The following is a 15071-nucleotide window of genomic DNA, read 5'->3' as shown; positions in this document are numbered from 1 at the left end:
CTTTTTTTCTTATTTTGATTTCTTTTTTCCCTTCCATGCGTACTGACGTCGATCCGAGGGCGTGCACTTACATCAAGCCTTCTTCACTAGCCAAACTGTTGAGAGACTCCAAGTATAAAGTTCAGCCCATCTCCCCCTCTTGCCATGGTCTTAACCCATCAAGCAACTCAAGACAGCTCGAAGTCAAGGAGATCATCTTTGAATATCTCAGGTAACTCTCTTTACCATCTTGGTATTCTACCAACATTCTACTTGCAACAAAGCAAAGAGGCAGAAACGAAAGCACGCGCTTGATTCCCTCTTTCCTCCTTCTAGCCTATCAGCCACAAAACATCTTCACTTGTTAGTGTAGGCGCACAATACCCAATACAAAACCCATTTGCTCTTCAATATGCACGTCGTCACAGACTCAACATCCCCGGTTTCAAAGACAATGTCGTCTCCCCCATCACCAGGACAGGCACCGGATACCGAGCCAGCGTCGCCTGCTTCTTCGACTTCTTCTATACAGAGTGACGTGCCGTCAGTTCTGATTGTTGGTGCTGGTAACTTCGGCGCTGCAACGGCTCTGAGCCTGGCCAGACGGGGAGGGTTCAAAGTTACCATCGTCGACACTGCCCCCTTTCCCAACCCCAGGGCCGCCTCTCACGATATCAACAAGATCGTACGAGACGACTACCCAGACAAGCTCTACATGCGGATGCTCATCAAGGCCATGCCCATGTGGCGTGCGGACAAGCTGTATAGCCCCTGGTACCACGAAGTGGGCATGCTCAGAGCCGACGCCTCGGACTTTGGCGAGAAGAGTATCGCGGCGTACAGGGCCGTTGGAGTTGCCAGCGAGACGCACTTCCTCCCCGTCGACGAGGTACGGAAACGCTGGAACGGCGTCTATGCCACGGCCAACTTTGGCAACTTGGAGAAGATCCTGTACAACCCCACTGTGGGGTATGCAGAAGCAGACAAGGCGTTGCAGGCCGTCATGCAGGCAGCGGTCGATTTGGGCGCTGAGTACGTGGTGGGCGAGATGAAGTCGCTCGATCTCGGCGCTGACGGCCGGTGCGTGGGGATCCAGCTCACCAACGGCGAGACCCTGCGAGCCGACAAGATCCTGCTCTGCACCGGCGCTAGGACTGCCTCTCTCCTGGCCCAGAGTGCCCCCCGGAACAAGGAGCTCCACATCGGTGACCGTCTCGTGGCCACGGGCGCCATTAGCTTCTACTCCAAGCTGCACGGCGAGCAGAAGGACCGGTTTGCCTGCATTCCCGTGCTCAAGAACTGCCTCCCTGAGGTCAAAGGTGCGTTGTTGTATCGGGACGGCGTCTGATGTCCCGAGGGGCTGTTCTGCCCTTCCCCCCTGCTGACCCTACCCCCCTCCCCACTTCCCAGGATGGGAAGTCTGGGATCCCCTTCCTTCAGCTGCGAGTACTCGTATGACGGTAGAATTAGACGCTGACGATGCTATGGGAATGCAGGCGAGGGCATGTCGATCCTCAAAGATGGGACCATCAAGTTCAACTGCGACATGTGCTTCACCAACTATGTCGATAATCCCATCACTGGTGAAAAGATGTCCATGACGCCCGAGGCATCGGATTACAATACGTGGACGGGCCCGGAGTTCGTTCCCTTTTTCAAGGAACGCGCAAGGAGGACACTCGATGGCCTGCATGGCAAGGAGGTTGAAAACATCTCTATCGAGTCATATCGGATCTGCTGGTAAGCCCTTATCTTCCTGACGCTCACGAGGATGTACACTTACACGAATCCTCCAGGGACGCCTCTACACCGACTCATGACTTCCTCATCACGCCGCACCCTCACTGTCAAGGGCTGTACGTGGCCACAGGTGGCTCGTTTCACGGCTGGAAGTTCCTGCCAGTGATTGGCGACTACATTGTCGACATGCTCCACGGCCTGCTTGGTGCAGACTATGCAGACCGATGGGCGTGGGATAAGAATGGCGGTGATGGCCACTCTGCCAACCCGACCTATCAGATTGTCGGAGATTTACAGCAATGGATTTCGTAGGCGGCAGCAGTCTGTGGCAGCACAAGGCAAAACGTACGAGGGCAGTGCTTTTTCACTTGCACTGCGTATGCAGTCCGGATCCGATTCACGTTGGAAATGGCAGGGGATGAAAGGGCAGGGGGGGCGGATGCAGCCCGCCGGCAGAACAAAAAATGGGCGAGATGCTGAAGAATTGGTAAGGTATATGTTTAGCGCAGGGTTTGAGCGAAGGGTTTATACGTGCATTGTATTTTATTCATGTCCTTGTGTTTTAATTATCTTCTTGGCATATATGTCGGCATTTTATCCTTTCAAAAAAGAAGAGGTTCTGTTGCATACTTGCAACAACTACCATTTTGAGAACGGAAACCGACAAGGATGATCTTCACCCCACGCTTCAGCGTTTCTTATTCCCCTTCATCTCTAGTGAATCTCCTTCAACACATGTTCTCACCACTACCGCCCATCTCGTGACGGCCGTTTCAGAGATCCTCTGCCCAGACGGCAGGTGTTTATCCCTGAGAAGCCTCGGGACAGGGTCAGACAGAGCGGCAGCGGCAGTGCCAGTGCCAGGGAACCTGGGGATGCACAGTAATAAAAGCCCGCATGGGAAAAAGGGCATTCAGCCGCACCAAGGAAAAGGCAGCGATTCTTGGAATCTACAAGGTTGTCACAGATCGGGGAGACGGGAATCTTTGCAGTCCAACCGCAGATAGTGCATGAATGGATGCTTACGAGTACCTTCTCTCGCACTTACATCCATCATCACCCGATGAGCCGCGTCGGCCCCGTACTCGTGGCCTTTTTTTCCTTCCTTTTTGCTTCTTCTTCATCTGGTGACACCCGTTCTACGGAATTTTGCCAAGGCTGTATTCTCCGGGTATGTGTGTGGTCATGCAAAGCAGACAAATAAAATGGCGGGCTGCCTTGACGGCCGTTTGAGGGCGCTCAACTGCAGCTCTTGGGAGAAAAGGCGTCCGTCGTCTTCCTGTTTCCACCCCAAATCTAACGGTAGTCTTCTTTTGGGATAGCTGTTCACGATATCACCACCCCCTCCAAGGTGTGTTGAAAATGGCAGTGAGACCTGGCCACCGCGGAGTCCAATTACGGTGCTGATCGCGAAGATGAGTCGAGCCAAGAGTGGCTAGAAGCTCGACATACGGAGTAAGGTGAAGGTAGACTTGCAGCCAACTGCATATGGTGATCCATCGCCAGAATATCTTTGCTTTTTCTGGGTGAGGGCGGCGTGTTCAGTTCGAAGAGGTTCATGTGGTGGGAAGAGACCCTGGACATGGATGCTACTAACGTTACGAAAATGTAAGACAAGAAACCGTTACTGTCTTTGTATTCGTTGTAAGTGGTGTGGGAGCTTGTTTCTCCATGTTGAGGGCGTGGATCCCAATGAGGAAATGGAGTTGGCCGTTAAAAGCTGAAGGAGGTAGAATGTAACCGTATCGACCGCTAACCTGTGCCTATATCACGAATAGCATGCCACAGCCTGCATAGCGTCTTGCGGTGGGAACAGGGGGGCTTGCGTCGTTCCGTTCAGGTGGTTTTTGCTTTTTCTTGCGCTTCTTTCAAGACATGGAATTACGAACGATGCCCAAGGTATGGGCAGCTATTGCCGGTGCAGACTCAATTTTGGGTTTACCCCTACTTTTGGGGGCTATTTTCTGCCTTATTTCAAATTAATGAGGTTCTGGAATGATGCCTGACGCTACGAGGAACAGGAAGGCCGATGAGGTGTGAGCATATGCAGCATGGACTATACATATAGGACCGTTGTAAGACTCGCTGTGTGGGTGTGTATGTCAAAAGGGTCTCCTCTCTCCCGGGTGACCGGTTTCCGTACCGCACGATGAGATGATCAGTGCCGCGTAGGGACGTGCGAGACAAGTGCTTGCTTACCCGAATACTGTTGGGAGTTGTGTGCGCATAAAGGACAAGGCTATCCTGGACAAACATCCCAACCCTCAGCCTCGATAAGGGTGACGTACATGGATGTTGACATCCCCAAAGAACCCTTGAATAGTATGACCAACGGAGACAGCTCCGAAGCTAAACTGAGTGTGCCATTGGTCATTTCGGTAAAAGACGTTACTGACGTAGCTGTCCATTATGACAGAATGCCCCCAGCATCTGGTGTTTTCGCATTGGGGCAATTTACCTCGGATAGATTGCATGGAGGGAACTCGGGGACGAACGGCAACATCTGAGCCTTATGAGTACGAATGTGTACTGTATAGGTTTTGGTGGGGGAACGAGCACGTGGGGGGGAGAGCAGTTGACTGCAAAGGGGAGAAAAGATGTAACCCCTTTGTTCTGGATGTACTGTGACGAAGGTGGCAAGTGTAGACGAACGACGGCCGTAAAGGGCAATTCGCATCTTATGACATCCCGGATGCCGCGTGCATAGCATAGCCTTGTATCCGCGGAAATAGAGAGGATGTGGTGAAACATGGGAATGAGCTGGGAAATAGGCGAGAGAACAAGATCCAACAGACTCGCCAAGCCAGAGCAAGCCACCAGCTGGGTATATCAAGTAGCGAAGTGAAAAAGGAGGCAGTTTACACTTGGTAGGTGTGGATGCTCGAACCGTTGAGACTATTTGAAGTAGTATACCACATACTTTACAAGGACTACTTTGAGAGTGACTGACAAGATCATGGGTGAGATTATTACTGGCCAGACGCTGGGGCTATGGTGTCATCTATATACGTCCGTAGGTGATATGTTCTCTCAGCATCACATTACATATATGCAAAGCACTTGTTTTCCGGTATAGTTCGTAGCTGTGGGGTTCTTACTATCTGCTCAGCAATACTGCCTCTTTTCCCGTTCATAATCTCACCCCATCCCATCATCTCAACGGCTTCAAGACTATTGCTGCAACCCAACGGTCCTACAGATGGTGGCTTGCCCATGCTTGCATACTATCTGCCGCCCTTGAGAGATCACATGTAGTCTCGAGTGGTCTCGCCTTTCATACTCACATGAGATCCTTGCCGCGGCTCCTCCAATCACCCACCGGGACGCAACGTCCGAGCATGCACTTCGGCTCGAGCGCAACGTAAGTGATACATCACATATCGTGGGGTCCGGGTGTCCAAGGCCAGCTGAACAAAGGACGTCATTCGGGGGGCATCATGTATAATGCATAGCGGGCGCGGGCCTATTCCTATTCCTTCATCCGCTGCAGCCGCACAATCTCGGGTGCAGCCTCGCAAGTAAGACTGGCGTGATGTGATGCGGTACCGAGCGTGAGGATAGGGGACAGGAGTGGCTTCATGCCGGAGCAATAGGTCCCATGGTCCACCGAGGAGACAAGGCTAGGGGTTATGCATACGCCCCTACTTGATGGGACGGATGATGGTGAATGAGAGGCCGACTCTCGGATGGGTGTGTGGTTGGGGAGACATGTGTGTACGTTCACCTCGATCTATACTCTCTATCTGTGTGGGACAGCATGCATTCTCAGTCCTGTGAGCGCATGTGCTTCCTACAAATCTGGGATTGTAGTATACAAACAAACAGACTCATGGTTTTATAGACGGGGTTATGGATACAAACTCTCTGACCATGAGCAGATAGTCAGTTACGATCACCACAAGGAGTTATCGGAGGGAGAGGTGAAGAAAATGCGTATAATCACCATCCCGATACTCGAACATCCTGATCAAACCGGAGCTACTATCTCGGCCTCAGACTCGGCTCATATTCACCCGTTATCAGAAGCTCGGTCGAGATCAAGGTCTATAAGGGAGAGTCAACGCGAGTTCAAGGATCAAGGATGAATGAGTTCACCGCTATCAGTGAACTCACAGAAAGGCTGCCAGCAGCTTACCCAATGGTGGATATGGAGTGGCCCGAGCGGTTTCAAACTGAAGCCGCATTGCCTAAATATAGATATAGGACCTCAAGCGTGAATTTTCTTGATATAGTTCAGCACAAGGTGGTTCATGGGAGGGGCGGAAGGGGGTATGGCAATTGGTGTAAGCCGACGGGAGAAAAGACGCAGTTCTAGACTTTCTCTCTCCGGCTTCCTTGATTTCAGAGGGAAATACTAGGCTCAAACTGCACGTCATGATGTTACCCCTGAGACTGAGCCGTGAAGAATTGGGTCATCCGGGTCGAGACTCCAGGGACAATCAAGGAACAGCCTTGGCGGGTGCAGAGTGGTTCTACATGCTCCATAAAAAGAAAGCTTCACTTGCTGCCTGTATCCCGGTCACCAACTAGCTACGTAAGCAGATGCGGATTCCATCATCAAGCTGGATCTTGTGTCGGTCTAGAAGGGTCTTACAGTCCTTCGATTTCAGCTCGCGATCTCGCCGTTACCCGATCGCTCGGGAGATCGACGGGCTGCGGATCGGGTGCGGAGGTTCCTGGTGCTACCCTGAAATAGAAGCCTTGTCCTTGGGTATTGAGAACTTAAGTCGCTTACACGCCGCTATTATCTCATCATAGATTGTTATATTTGATTACAGCTTATGATCGTTGACTGTAGTGATTACCAATGAGATGGTCTGGTCTGACATGCAAATCAAGTCGCCATGTTGGGGGGGTAGCGGCAAAGAGGTTGGAGCCACGACTCAAATCGTGATGAGGCGCATCATAGGTTACACTCAATTATGTCAAACCATCAGCTGTAGGATTTTGGAAAAGCATATCTCCTCTATGTACAACTGGAGCCTCTCCGGCTAATATCGAAGCCATTCAGATGAGCTTATCTCGGCGAGTTGCGGAGTCGCGAGCCGAGGTGGCTCTTTTATGTAGAATGCCGCGCGAAATATCAACTCCGCGCATTTTCATGGTTCAGCGAGGACAACTACGCGAAACCCAACATGTATGAGATTTTCATGGTCATCAGTGGCAATGCTGGGATGATGCAAGTTGGATCTAAGAGAGTCTATGTAAGCAGTATGTTTAATGAGGGACAATCTTAGGCTAAGGTATACTTGGAGAACTCGAGTGTAGTAGAGACAAACCTTCCACCTATACCTCATCGAGAAGTTTCCGATAAAGTGTCGGCGACGTGTATTACTTTTGAGAAACCTTCATCGTCGTTCAAAGTCGCCGTACAAACCTTGAAGTTGAGAGCCAAAATTCGTTCCATCGGCGGCGGACCCATAGCGGCCCGGGATTGCGGACCTCCGTAGCACACAGGGGCGCATCGGGTCCGGATCCACGGGCTGCAGTAACGGAAGATGGCGGGATTCGGCTGTAGAGCTTGTGGTAAAACTATGGCACCTAAAGCTTGACAGGTTCAGGGAGAGACGTTATGTGGAAGCATTACGGAACTTGAATCATGTTTGAACAGGGAACAGCAGTTCAATGTCTTATTATGGCATCTGAATTATGCAAGTAATCACATTCTATTACTACCCATTGGGCTTCTCTCGCCACATCTTTCCTTAACGTTCTATCATCACCTCCGTGTATCCAAGAAGGCTTTGGGGGAAACAACAATGACACCTTGAAAGGAAAATCCTGAGAGGAAGCCCAGCTTGACCATAGTTGGTTTCTCCACATGACTGTAAGTGCCGCTCGATCTGATAGTGATGCGCATGTATATCTCGTTTAAAGATTGGACGACCTTGCTTGTCTCTATGTGTTCACCCTCTTAACTCAAGCCCGGCTTTTGCTCGCCGGCATCGTTTATTCAAGTCACTTGTCTACATCGAATGCCTCCTATTACATTCGGGACGTACAGCATGTATTATGTCCGCGAAAACATCTCATGATCGGCGCTATTGGTGACACTGGGCAAGGGAGTTGTTTTGCGACCTCGATCTCCGTGCGTTAATCCAACCGAGCGGCATCATTTATGGCATTCTTGCTTTCAATCGGTCGGTGGACAGCTCAGTTAGGTCTCTCAGCAACTGCTAAGGCGGACGGTGTTGAATGGGTAGGGAGGGACTAGCCGGGGCGTGACGCCGAAGCCAACGAGGTATAGCGAGTCTTTCTTGCGCAGCTCAACTTGCGACATCGCTTCGTGGATGAGTCCAGCCTCCATCTGGCCCTTCTTCAGGCTGGCGCCAAGTAGGTATGTTGTTCAGGTGTCGAACTTTTGGACGACATTTCTACCTAACAATAGCCACGCAGTACAGTCGCTCTCGCCAGACCATCTGAATCATCTTCACTCACCAGACTTTGTCAAACGGAGGGAACATCCGCTTCAACCAAGCTTCTTGACTCAATTCTGGCTTCGTCCTTCCACTTGTCTGAACTACAGAGTACAGGATAACAGTCCATCAACGGGTATCGGCTATGCTTTCGATAGTAGATGCCCATACAGCGCCATTGATCTGAAGATATTGGAACTGTTGTCACTCATCTTCTGGCGCTTGACTAGATGTCGCCACCTAGTAATGTTTAAATGTAAGCCATGTCTGGCTTCAGCGTGAGTTTGCCTTTGATTATCACGAAGAACCGAGCGACCGTCATTGCGGAATGAAGATACTGCGGAGCGAGTCGGATTGGGCCTTTGTGACAATCTCATTAGCCACTGGGCGCGCAGACTCCGCGCTGTAGGGGCAAGTGAACAAACCACAAGCATTATCATTATTCTATCTCGATGCATTACCTTCTATTATTTTCCTGTATAAAAGACAACTGGTGGCGCCCAATTATAGGAGATGAGTTGTCGGAGGAGCTGATTAGATAACTGCATGAACAGCAAATCACATGCGATTTAGGTGTTTATATCCCTCTTTATCTGAAATCTGTCGTAACTTCATCTTGAAATCGTGGGTGTGGCGGATGATTTGAGATTACCAGGTACCTAGTGCAACCGGGCGTTGTCTTATAAAGCCTGCAGCTGTTATTCGATGTCGCACATGTTGAAACTGGGTTTCTCATGCATATCAGACAGTTTCTCATACAGTAACTGGAAACTCACATCATTATACTAAGGTAGTTAACAACTACATACTAGTCCGCGCCCACATGCCCGATATGTCTCGTTCATTCGCCATTGTTGACGGAATGATAAGCACTGCTTTGACTGCCTATGAAATGCCGGCCTGGTTATCTGCGGCAAGGCGGGCGATGACGTGCGAGCAGGTCGCAGTCGCGCCATGGAATCTGGGCGGTTTCAGCAGCTTTATTAATCCCAGCGAATCGCGCAATCCTCGATTTCGCTGACGATGGCGCGTCTTGTGTGCGTGTCATGCTGCCGCTTGATGGGCATGGGATCTCCGGAATTGATCCTGAGGAGGGTTTGTCAGTTGTCTGGGTGTGTCTGTGTGCCATATGCAGGCCGTTGATGTTATTATCTGATGCTACATACTTGGCTTGCCCGAGAGCAGTCCCTTTGTTTCGCTTGAATCCTCCCTCCCCTCCCGTTGATAACTGCTGCTATCTGACCTGTGATGTGATTCGGCTCTCTGGGTAGCAATGCCGTGTTGATGACCCGAGCAGGCCGTTGGGTAGTGGCAAGCCTCGGTCTTTGTGCCCGATTTGAAGCTTATGAGAGGAGAGGTTGTTTACTCTTTTGTTTTGCGATATATACCCCAGCTTCGGTTACAGACACATGCAAGGTTGAGAGTATTTCAACCTCTACCTTATCTTCAAAAGACATAACATCAGCAGGCGTTCATCATGGCTGGCCATGATGCTGATGCCGCTGGGAGCGAGCAGCAGCCGCTGCTACGAGACTCTCCGAGGCCTATTCTTGTAGGGCCAGACGACAACAAATACGACACGATAGCGACGCTGAGCGAGACCGAAAACGCCGCGGGCCAAGTTCACCCATCCCGGGCCGTCGAGGACGATGTACTGCCGGAGACGTCCACTCTAGGCCGGACACTAAGCTGGCAGAGCGCCTACATCCTCGTCATATCCAGAGTCATCGGCAGCGGCATCTTCGCGACGCCCGGAGCCATCCTTCAGTCGGTGGGCAGCCCGGGCCTAGCTCTGTTGCTATGGATCGTTGGCACGCTGGTTGCTGCAGCTGGACTGGCCGTGTCTCTCGAGTACGGCTGCATGCTGCCGCGATCAGGAGGCGTCAAGGTCTATCTCGAGTTCACCTACCGTTACCCTAAGCTCTTTGCGACGACGCAGGTCGCCATCAACGCCGTCTTTCTCGGCTTCACTGCCAGCAACTGCGTCATCTTCAGCCGTTATGTGCTCTTTGCATATGGCGTAGACAACGCGGGCGCCTTTGCAGCAAAGGGACTGGCGGTGGCTCTCCTGGTGGCTGTAACGGCTATTCACGCAGTGACGCCCAAAGCAGGCGTCAAGATACAAGACTTTCTTGGCTGGGTCAAGGTTGGCATCGTCGTCTTCATGATCTTCGCCGGTCTCTACGTTGTAGTCTTCCAACCACCGCTGGATACCTCGATCCAGAAGAATCCGTTGTCGTGGGATCATCTGTGGGATGACAGTGTGTGGAACTGGGGCATTATATCGACGTCGCTGTTCAAGGTCTTTTACGCCTATGCCGGACTGGACAACGTGAGCAACGTGCTCAACGAGGTCAAGGACCCCGTGCGGACTCTACGCTCTGTCACGCTGACCGCTCTGGTGACTTCATGCGCCATGTATACGCTCATCAACGTGGCCTACTTTATCGTCGTTCCCATTGACGAGATCAAGGGGAGCGGCGAGCTCATTGCGGCCTTGTTCTTTCAGCGCGTGTTTGGCGAGCAGGTGGGCAGAAGGATCTTGCCTTTGGCCGTTGCTCTTTCAGCAGTGGGCAACGTCTTTGTTGTTGCTTTTGCAATGGTAAGCTTGACATTTGCTGTCTAGAAGGAAAGAAAAAGCATTCTTCGGTCGATGTGAAAGCTAACATTTTCTGTTTACAAGGCACGGCTGAAGCAAGAGATTGCCAGACAGGGCTTCTTGCCATTCTCCGATATACTTGCTTCGACGAAGCCCTTCAACTCGCCGTTTGGGGGCCTCATCGTCAACTTTATACCTTCATTTCTCGTCATTGTGCTACCGCCCACCACGGAGTCTTACTCCTTCATTCTCGAGGTGGAAGGCTATCCCGGCCAAGTCTTTACGTTGGCCATGGGCGTCGGACTTGTGTGGCTACGGTTCAAACGGCCGGACATCAGGAGGCCGTATAAAGCGTGGTTGCCCGCTGTTATACTGAGGATCCTTCTGAGCATTGCGCTGCTTGCTGCCCCCTTCTTCCCACCGAAGGAGAAACCCTCCGGAGGGCTATGGTACGCAACGTATGCGGTGGTGGGGATGGGAACGTACGTTATTATTCCATCGATTGACTTGTTCTCGACGAATTGGCAACTAACTTTCTATCTCTTTAGGATTGTGGCTGGTGTACTGTATTGGTACGTCTGGACCATTCTGCTGCCCAAATGGGGAGGTTACACCTTGGAAGAGAAGACTGAGGTGCTTGATGACGGGACGTCTATTACGAGGGTCGTCCATACATATGACTGAGCCTGGCTTGAACTTTTTCCTATAAGATGGCTACTAGACTACACTCGTCTTATTTTTAGCTATAGAGGGCGGTGGGTTCCATATTTCTGAGTTTTTTTATCTTGTAAGCTGAGCTCTTTGAGCTTGATAGCTGTCTTCTCATGTTCCTGATAGCTTTCTGTTATTGCTGCATAGCGTTGAATGTTGCAAACGACTATATTTTCGCGTCATTATATGTATTTCTAATCTCAATTGCCAATCCTCGGTTTCAGTAATCCGCACGTCGTACTGCGTAGGAGACATCAGTTGGCGAGATATATCCGTCTCAACTTCTGCGATATAGTGAGTTGATTGTGGCTTACAAGGTGTAAGCTCACAATAGCCGCTCCTTGGGATATCCGGTAGTCTATCTGTCACTCCGCAAACTCTAACTGAGCTATCACATAAGGTTCCAAATTCATGCCGTTGGACACCTTTCTCCGCTCCGCACCGATCCTTCAGACAATAACAAATATGAGAAGCTCACGGAGGCAGATTTCAAATCATCCGAAGTGCTCGGGAATAGCCAGTTGAGGGGAAGGGCGTGGCAACTCCTGATAATGACGTTGCGCTTCTATTGGATTGGAGGTGTAAGTCGTAGCGGTTGCGGTGGATTATCAATCCCTCTTGGTGAATGGTGGTCGGGAAATGGCGTGCTCGCGGGGAACCTCTTGCAAAAGGCGAGACAAGACATATATATATAAAGTGCGTGAGACTGCCCTGGTGCCATATTAATCAACAATACCTGCATATCCCTCTAATCAAGATCAAGAATTAAGAACAAGACTAAAGATTTTGTGTTTACTTTTAAACCTACACAAGAGACATACCAGAGTGACACAATGGCGGCCGCAGCAGTCCAGAGTGCCATCCCCAGCTCTGACTTCAGCTCCATCCAGGGCGTCCAGTTCCAACCACAGGTGGACCAGCAAACCAGCTACAAGAGCGTGCCCAAGCACGACGTAGAGACTGTTCTCAACTACTTCAAGGACAACGAAGATGGCTCCCCTCCGGAGCCTTCATACGTGGGAAGACCAGAGACGTTCTTGCAGCGGCCGGTAGACTCGCAAAAGGTGACCATCAAGGACGTTGCGGGAGAAGAGAGCAATTACACGCTCGACAAGAACGGCTTCCAGATTCATCGCCACACTTCGGTCGAGAAGGACTTTTTGGACGATGAGCAGATCAAGGCGGCGTATTACCCGGAGACGGAGCAGCTCCTCAAGGATGTGTAAGTGCTTTTTCAACACTCCCACTCACCTTGTCTATTTCTTCAAACTGTACAACTGACACTCTGTGCGTAGGACCGGAGCGTCCAAAATCTTCATCTTTGACCACACCATCCGCCGTACCAATGCCAACGACAACACCGGCCGCGGCCCGGTCCAGCGCGTCCACATCGACCAGTCCTACTCCGCGGCCCTCTCCCGCGTGCCCTATCACCTCCCCGAGCAAGCCGACGAGCTCCTCAAGGGCCGCGTCCAGATCATCAACGTCTGGCGCCCGATCAAGCAGATCCTGCGGGACCCCCTCGCCGTTGCCGAGGCGGACTCTGTCGCGGAGGAAGACCTCGTCCCCGTGGGCTTGATCTACCCTACGCGCAACGGAGAGACGCTCAGCGTGCGACACAACAAGGGTCACCGGTGGTTCTACAAGTCGGGTTTGACGCCGGAGGAGGTGATTCTGATCAAGTGCTTCGATAGCAAGACGGACGGAAGGGCGAGGCGGGTGCCGCACACGGCGTTTACGGACGCGAGCTCGCCTGCGAATGCGCCGACGAGGGAGAGCATCGAGGTTCGAGCCTTGGTATTTCACGAGGATGATAGGGAGTAGTGGAGTAGATGTCTGTTGAGTCGTTTGATATGCATGGAACAAGACTGGAAGCTGGGATGATACAACTGTATGAATGAACGTCTATCAATACATCGCTTATGACCCGTTCTCTCGCAGTGCTGCTGTGGCAAGAAAATGACAATGTGAGACTGCAGCATCATACCATTGTTTACCGCGTGTTCATGCCACACCTACTTCAAAGCCCGCATATGCACAGCAATATCAAGGCAAGGAGAAGCATTGCGTGGACATACTTCGAGGCACGGCAAGAGAGCAGAACATGCAGTAGTACACGCCCTAAAGTGGCAACACCGAGCATACAACTGCAATGTAATGTATGGTTCAACGCAACATGTATGCACTCATGTACGAAGCATTCCTTGCTCCGTCCCATCATGAAGCATCGCCAATAGCCACGTACCGGCACTGAGAGGCGGTGGAGGCCCGGAGGCGGCACTTGAACCCCCCGGATGCTCTGCGAATGGCCCCGAAGGTCCCGCTTCTCCGCTATGGGGCGGTAGTAGCAAAGACTTGGAAGTACGAGTACTTTTACCGTAAAAGAGTGGATGGGGTGATAAGGGCGGTGATGGTCATGTACGAGTAAGGCGGTAAAGGCGATGGAATACCAGAGGGTGAGTGAGGATGCATGCAGCTTAACGGGGGTTGCTTACATGGTGGCCGTCAGTTGGGACTTCAGGGTTGACTCCAGGTTGAGACTATTTGAGTCAATGTCGAGTCTCTCCATGAAGTACAGTTGAGTTCAAAACTATACGTACGAAAGTAATGCGTCTAGTTCCACCGTAGACGATGGAAACCAATTGGCTTCTCTTCTATTACTCGTACCTAGTACGGCGTAATTGGTGTGTGACGGATCACAGGCTCACTGTAAACTGTCACATCCCCAGCCATCTCATTTTCCAGCTAATACCACTGAGAGAGAAAAAAAGAGGAACACGAACCACAGCAGAGAGGATGCCAGCCACCTCGAAAGCGCGCAGCTATACCGCCTTCTAACAGCTGTATCCAACCATGGCCCCTCTTCGCCTTTCTCCTGCTGGAATCAACTGCTCCGGTTTGCAGCGACGCGCGCACTTTGCATGTACATAAGCTGATCGCATCTTTGTCACATACGGTATCCGGCCGATGCTCACCAGAATTACAAGCGGTGGGAGTTGATTCGATACTCAAATACTGTAGTTCTTTCACCGAAGAACATCATACTCACCCGTACGTACAAAGAAACACGCACGCAGAGAGAGAGAAACTCGCCCCTCCTCCTCCGCACCCCCCTGGTTCGCGCCTCCAGACACTGACGCACATGCAAGGGGAGAGCCCTGAAGGCCTTGGACTCGCACCGACTTTCCTTCATCAATCAGTGCTCGACACGCTTCTTCCAGCAGTGGGGGCTTGGGCTCGTGCACCGCCGCTGGTTGGGCGCTTCTTACAATACAGCACGTCGCATCGCAGCAGGCAGAAGAAGGGCCAAGGACTTCTAGACCTGCGAGGCCTGGCTGGGGCCCAGCAGTACCGAAGAGCCCGGCATCCCGACAGGGCGGCTGGTAGGGCTTCTGATCGCCTCGATCTGCCTTGTTCAGGCTGCTTGCTGGCTCTTTTGTACCGGTACAAGCACGAGCTCGGAGAGCAGACGACAGACGACATCAGACGGACGGTGACGGGGAACCATCATCCAGGACGCGGGTGGCCTTCCAGAATAATACTCACCACAGGCGACGCGGCAAGAAGAAAGCGGTAGCTCCGCCGCCGTGCATCGTCACCTATCGGAACCGACGAGGCGACAGATC

At 51.7% G+C, this 15071-nt stretch overlaps 2 protein-coding genes across 2 annotated transcripts; both read left to right on the top strand.

The window, feature by feature from the left end:
• Positions 1-433: 433 nt before the first annotated feature.
• On the top strand, positions 434-2031 carry BBK36DRAFT_1157292 (FAD dependent oxidoreductase; the record flags this gene model as incomplete). Its single annotated transcript, XM_024894005.1, has 3 exons — positions 434-1298; positions 1476-1719; positions 1776-2031. The coding sequence occupies 3 exons, from the start codon at positions 434-436 to the stop codon at positions 2029-2031; spliced, it is 1365 nt and encodes a 454-aa protein (XP_024752371.1).
• A 7581-nt stretch (positions 2032-9612) lies between these two features.
• On the top strand, positions 9613-13269 carry BBK36DRAFT_1113048 (hypothetical protein; the record flags this gene model as incomplete). Its single annotated transcript, XM_024889868.1, has 5 exons — positions 9613-10737; positions 10819-11216; positions 11283-11367; positions 12453-12667; positions 12741-13269. 5 exons carry the CDS (start codon positions 9613-9615, stop codon positions 13267-13269), a joined length of 2352 nt encoding a protein of 783 aa, XP_024752370.1.
• Positions 13270-15071: the final 1802 nt, after the last annotated feature.

Source organism: Trichoderma citrinoviride (genome assembly GCF_003025115.1).
Source record: "Trichoderma citrinoviride strain TUCIM 6016 unplaced genomic scaffold BBK36scaffold_3, whole genome shotgun sequence".
In the NCBI taxonomy this organism is placed as follows: Eukaryota; Fungi; Ascomycota; class Sordariomycetes; order Hypocreales; family Hypocreaceae; genus Trichoderma; species Trichoderma citrinoviride.
This window is presented reverse-complemented; position numbering and strand designations above follow the sequence as displayed.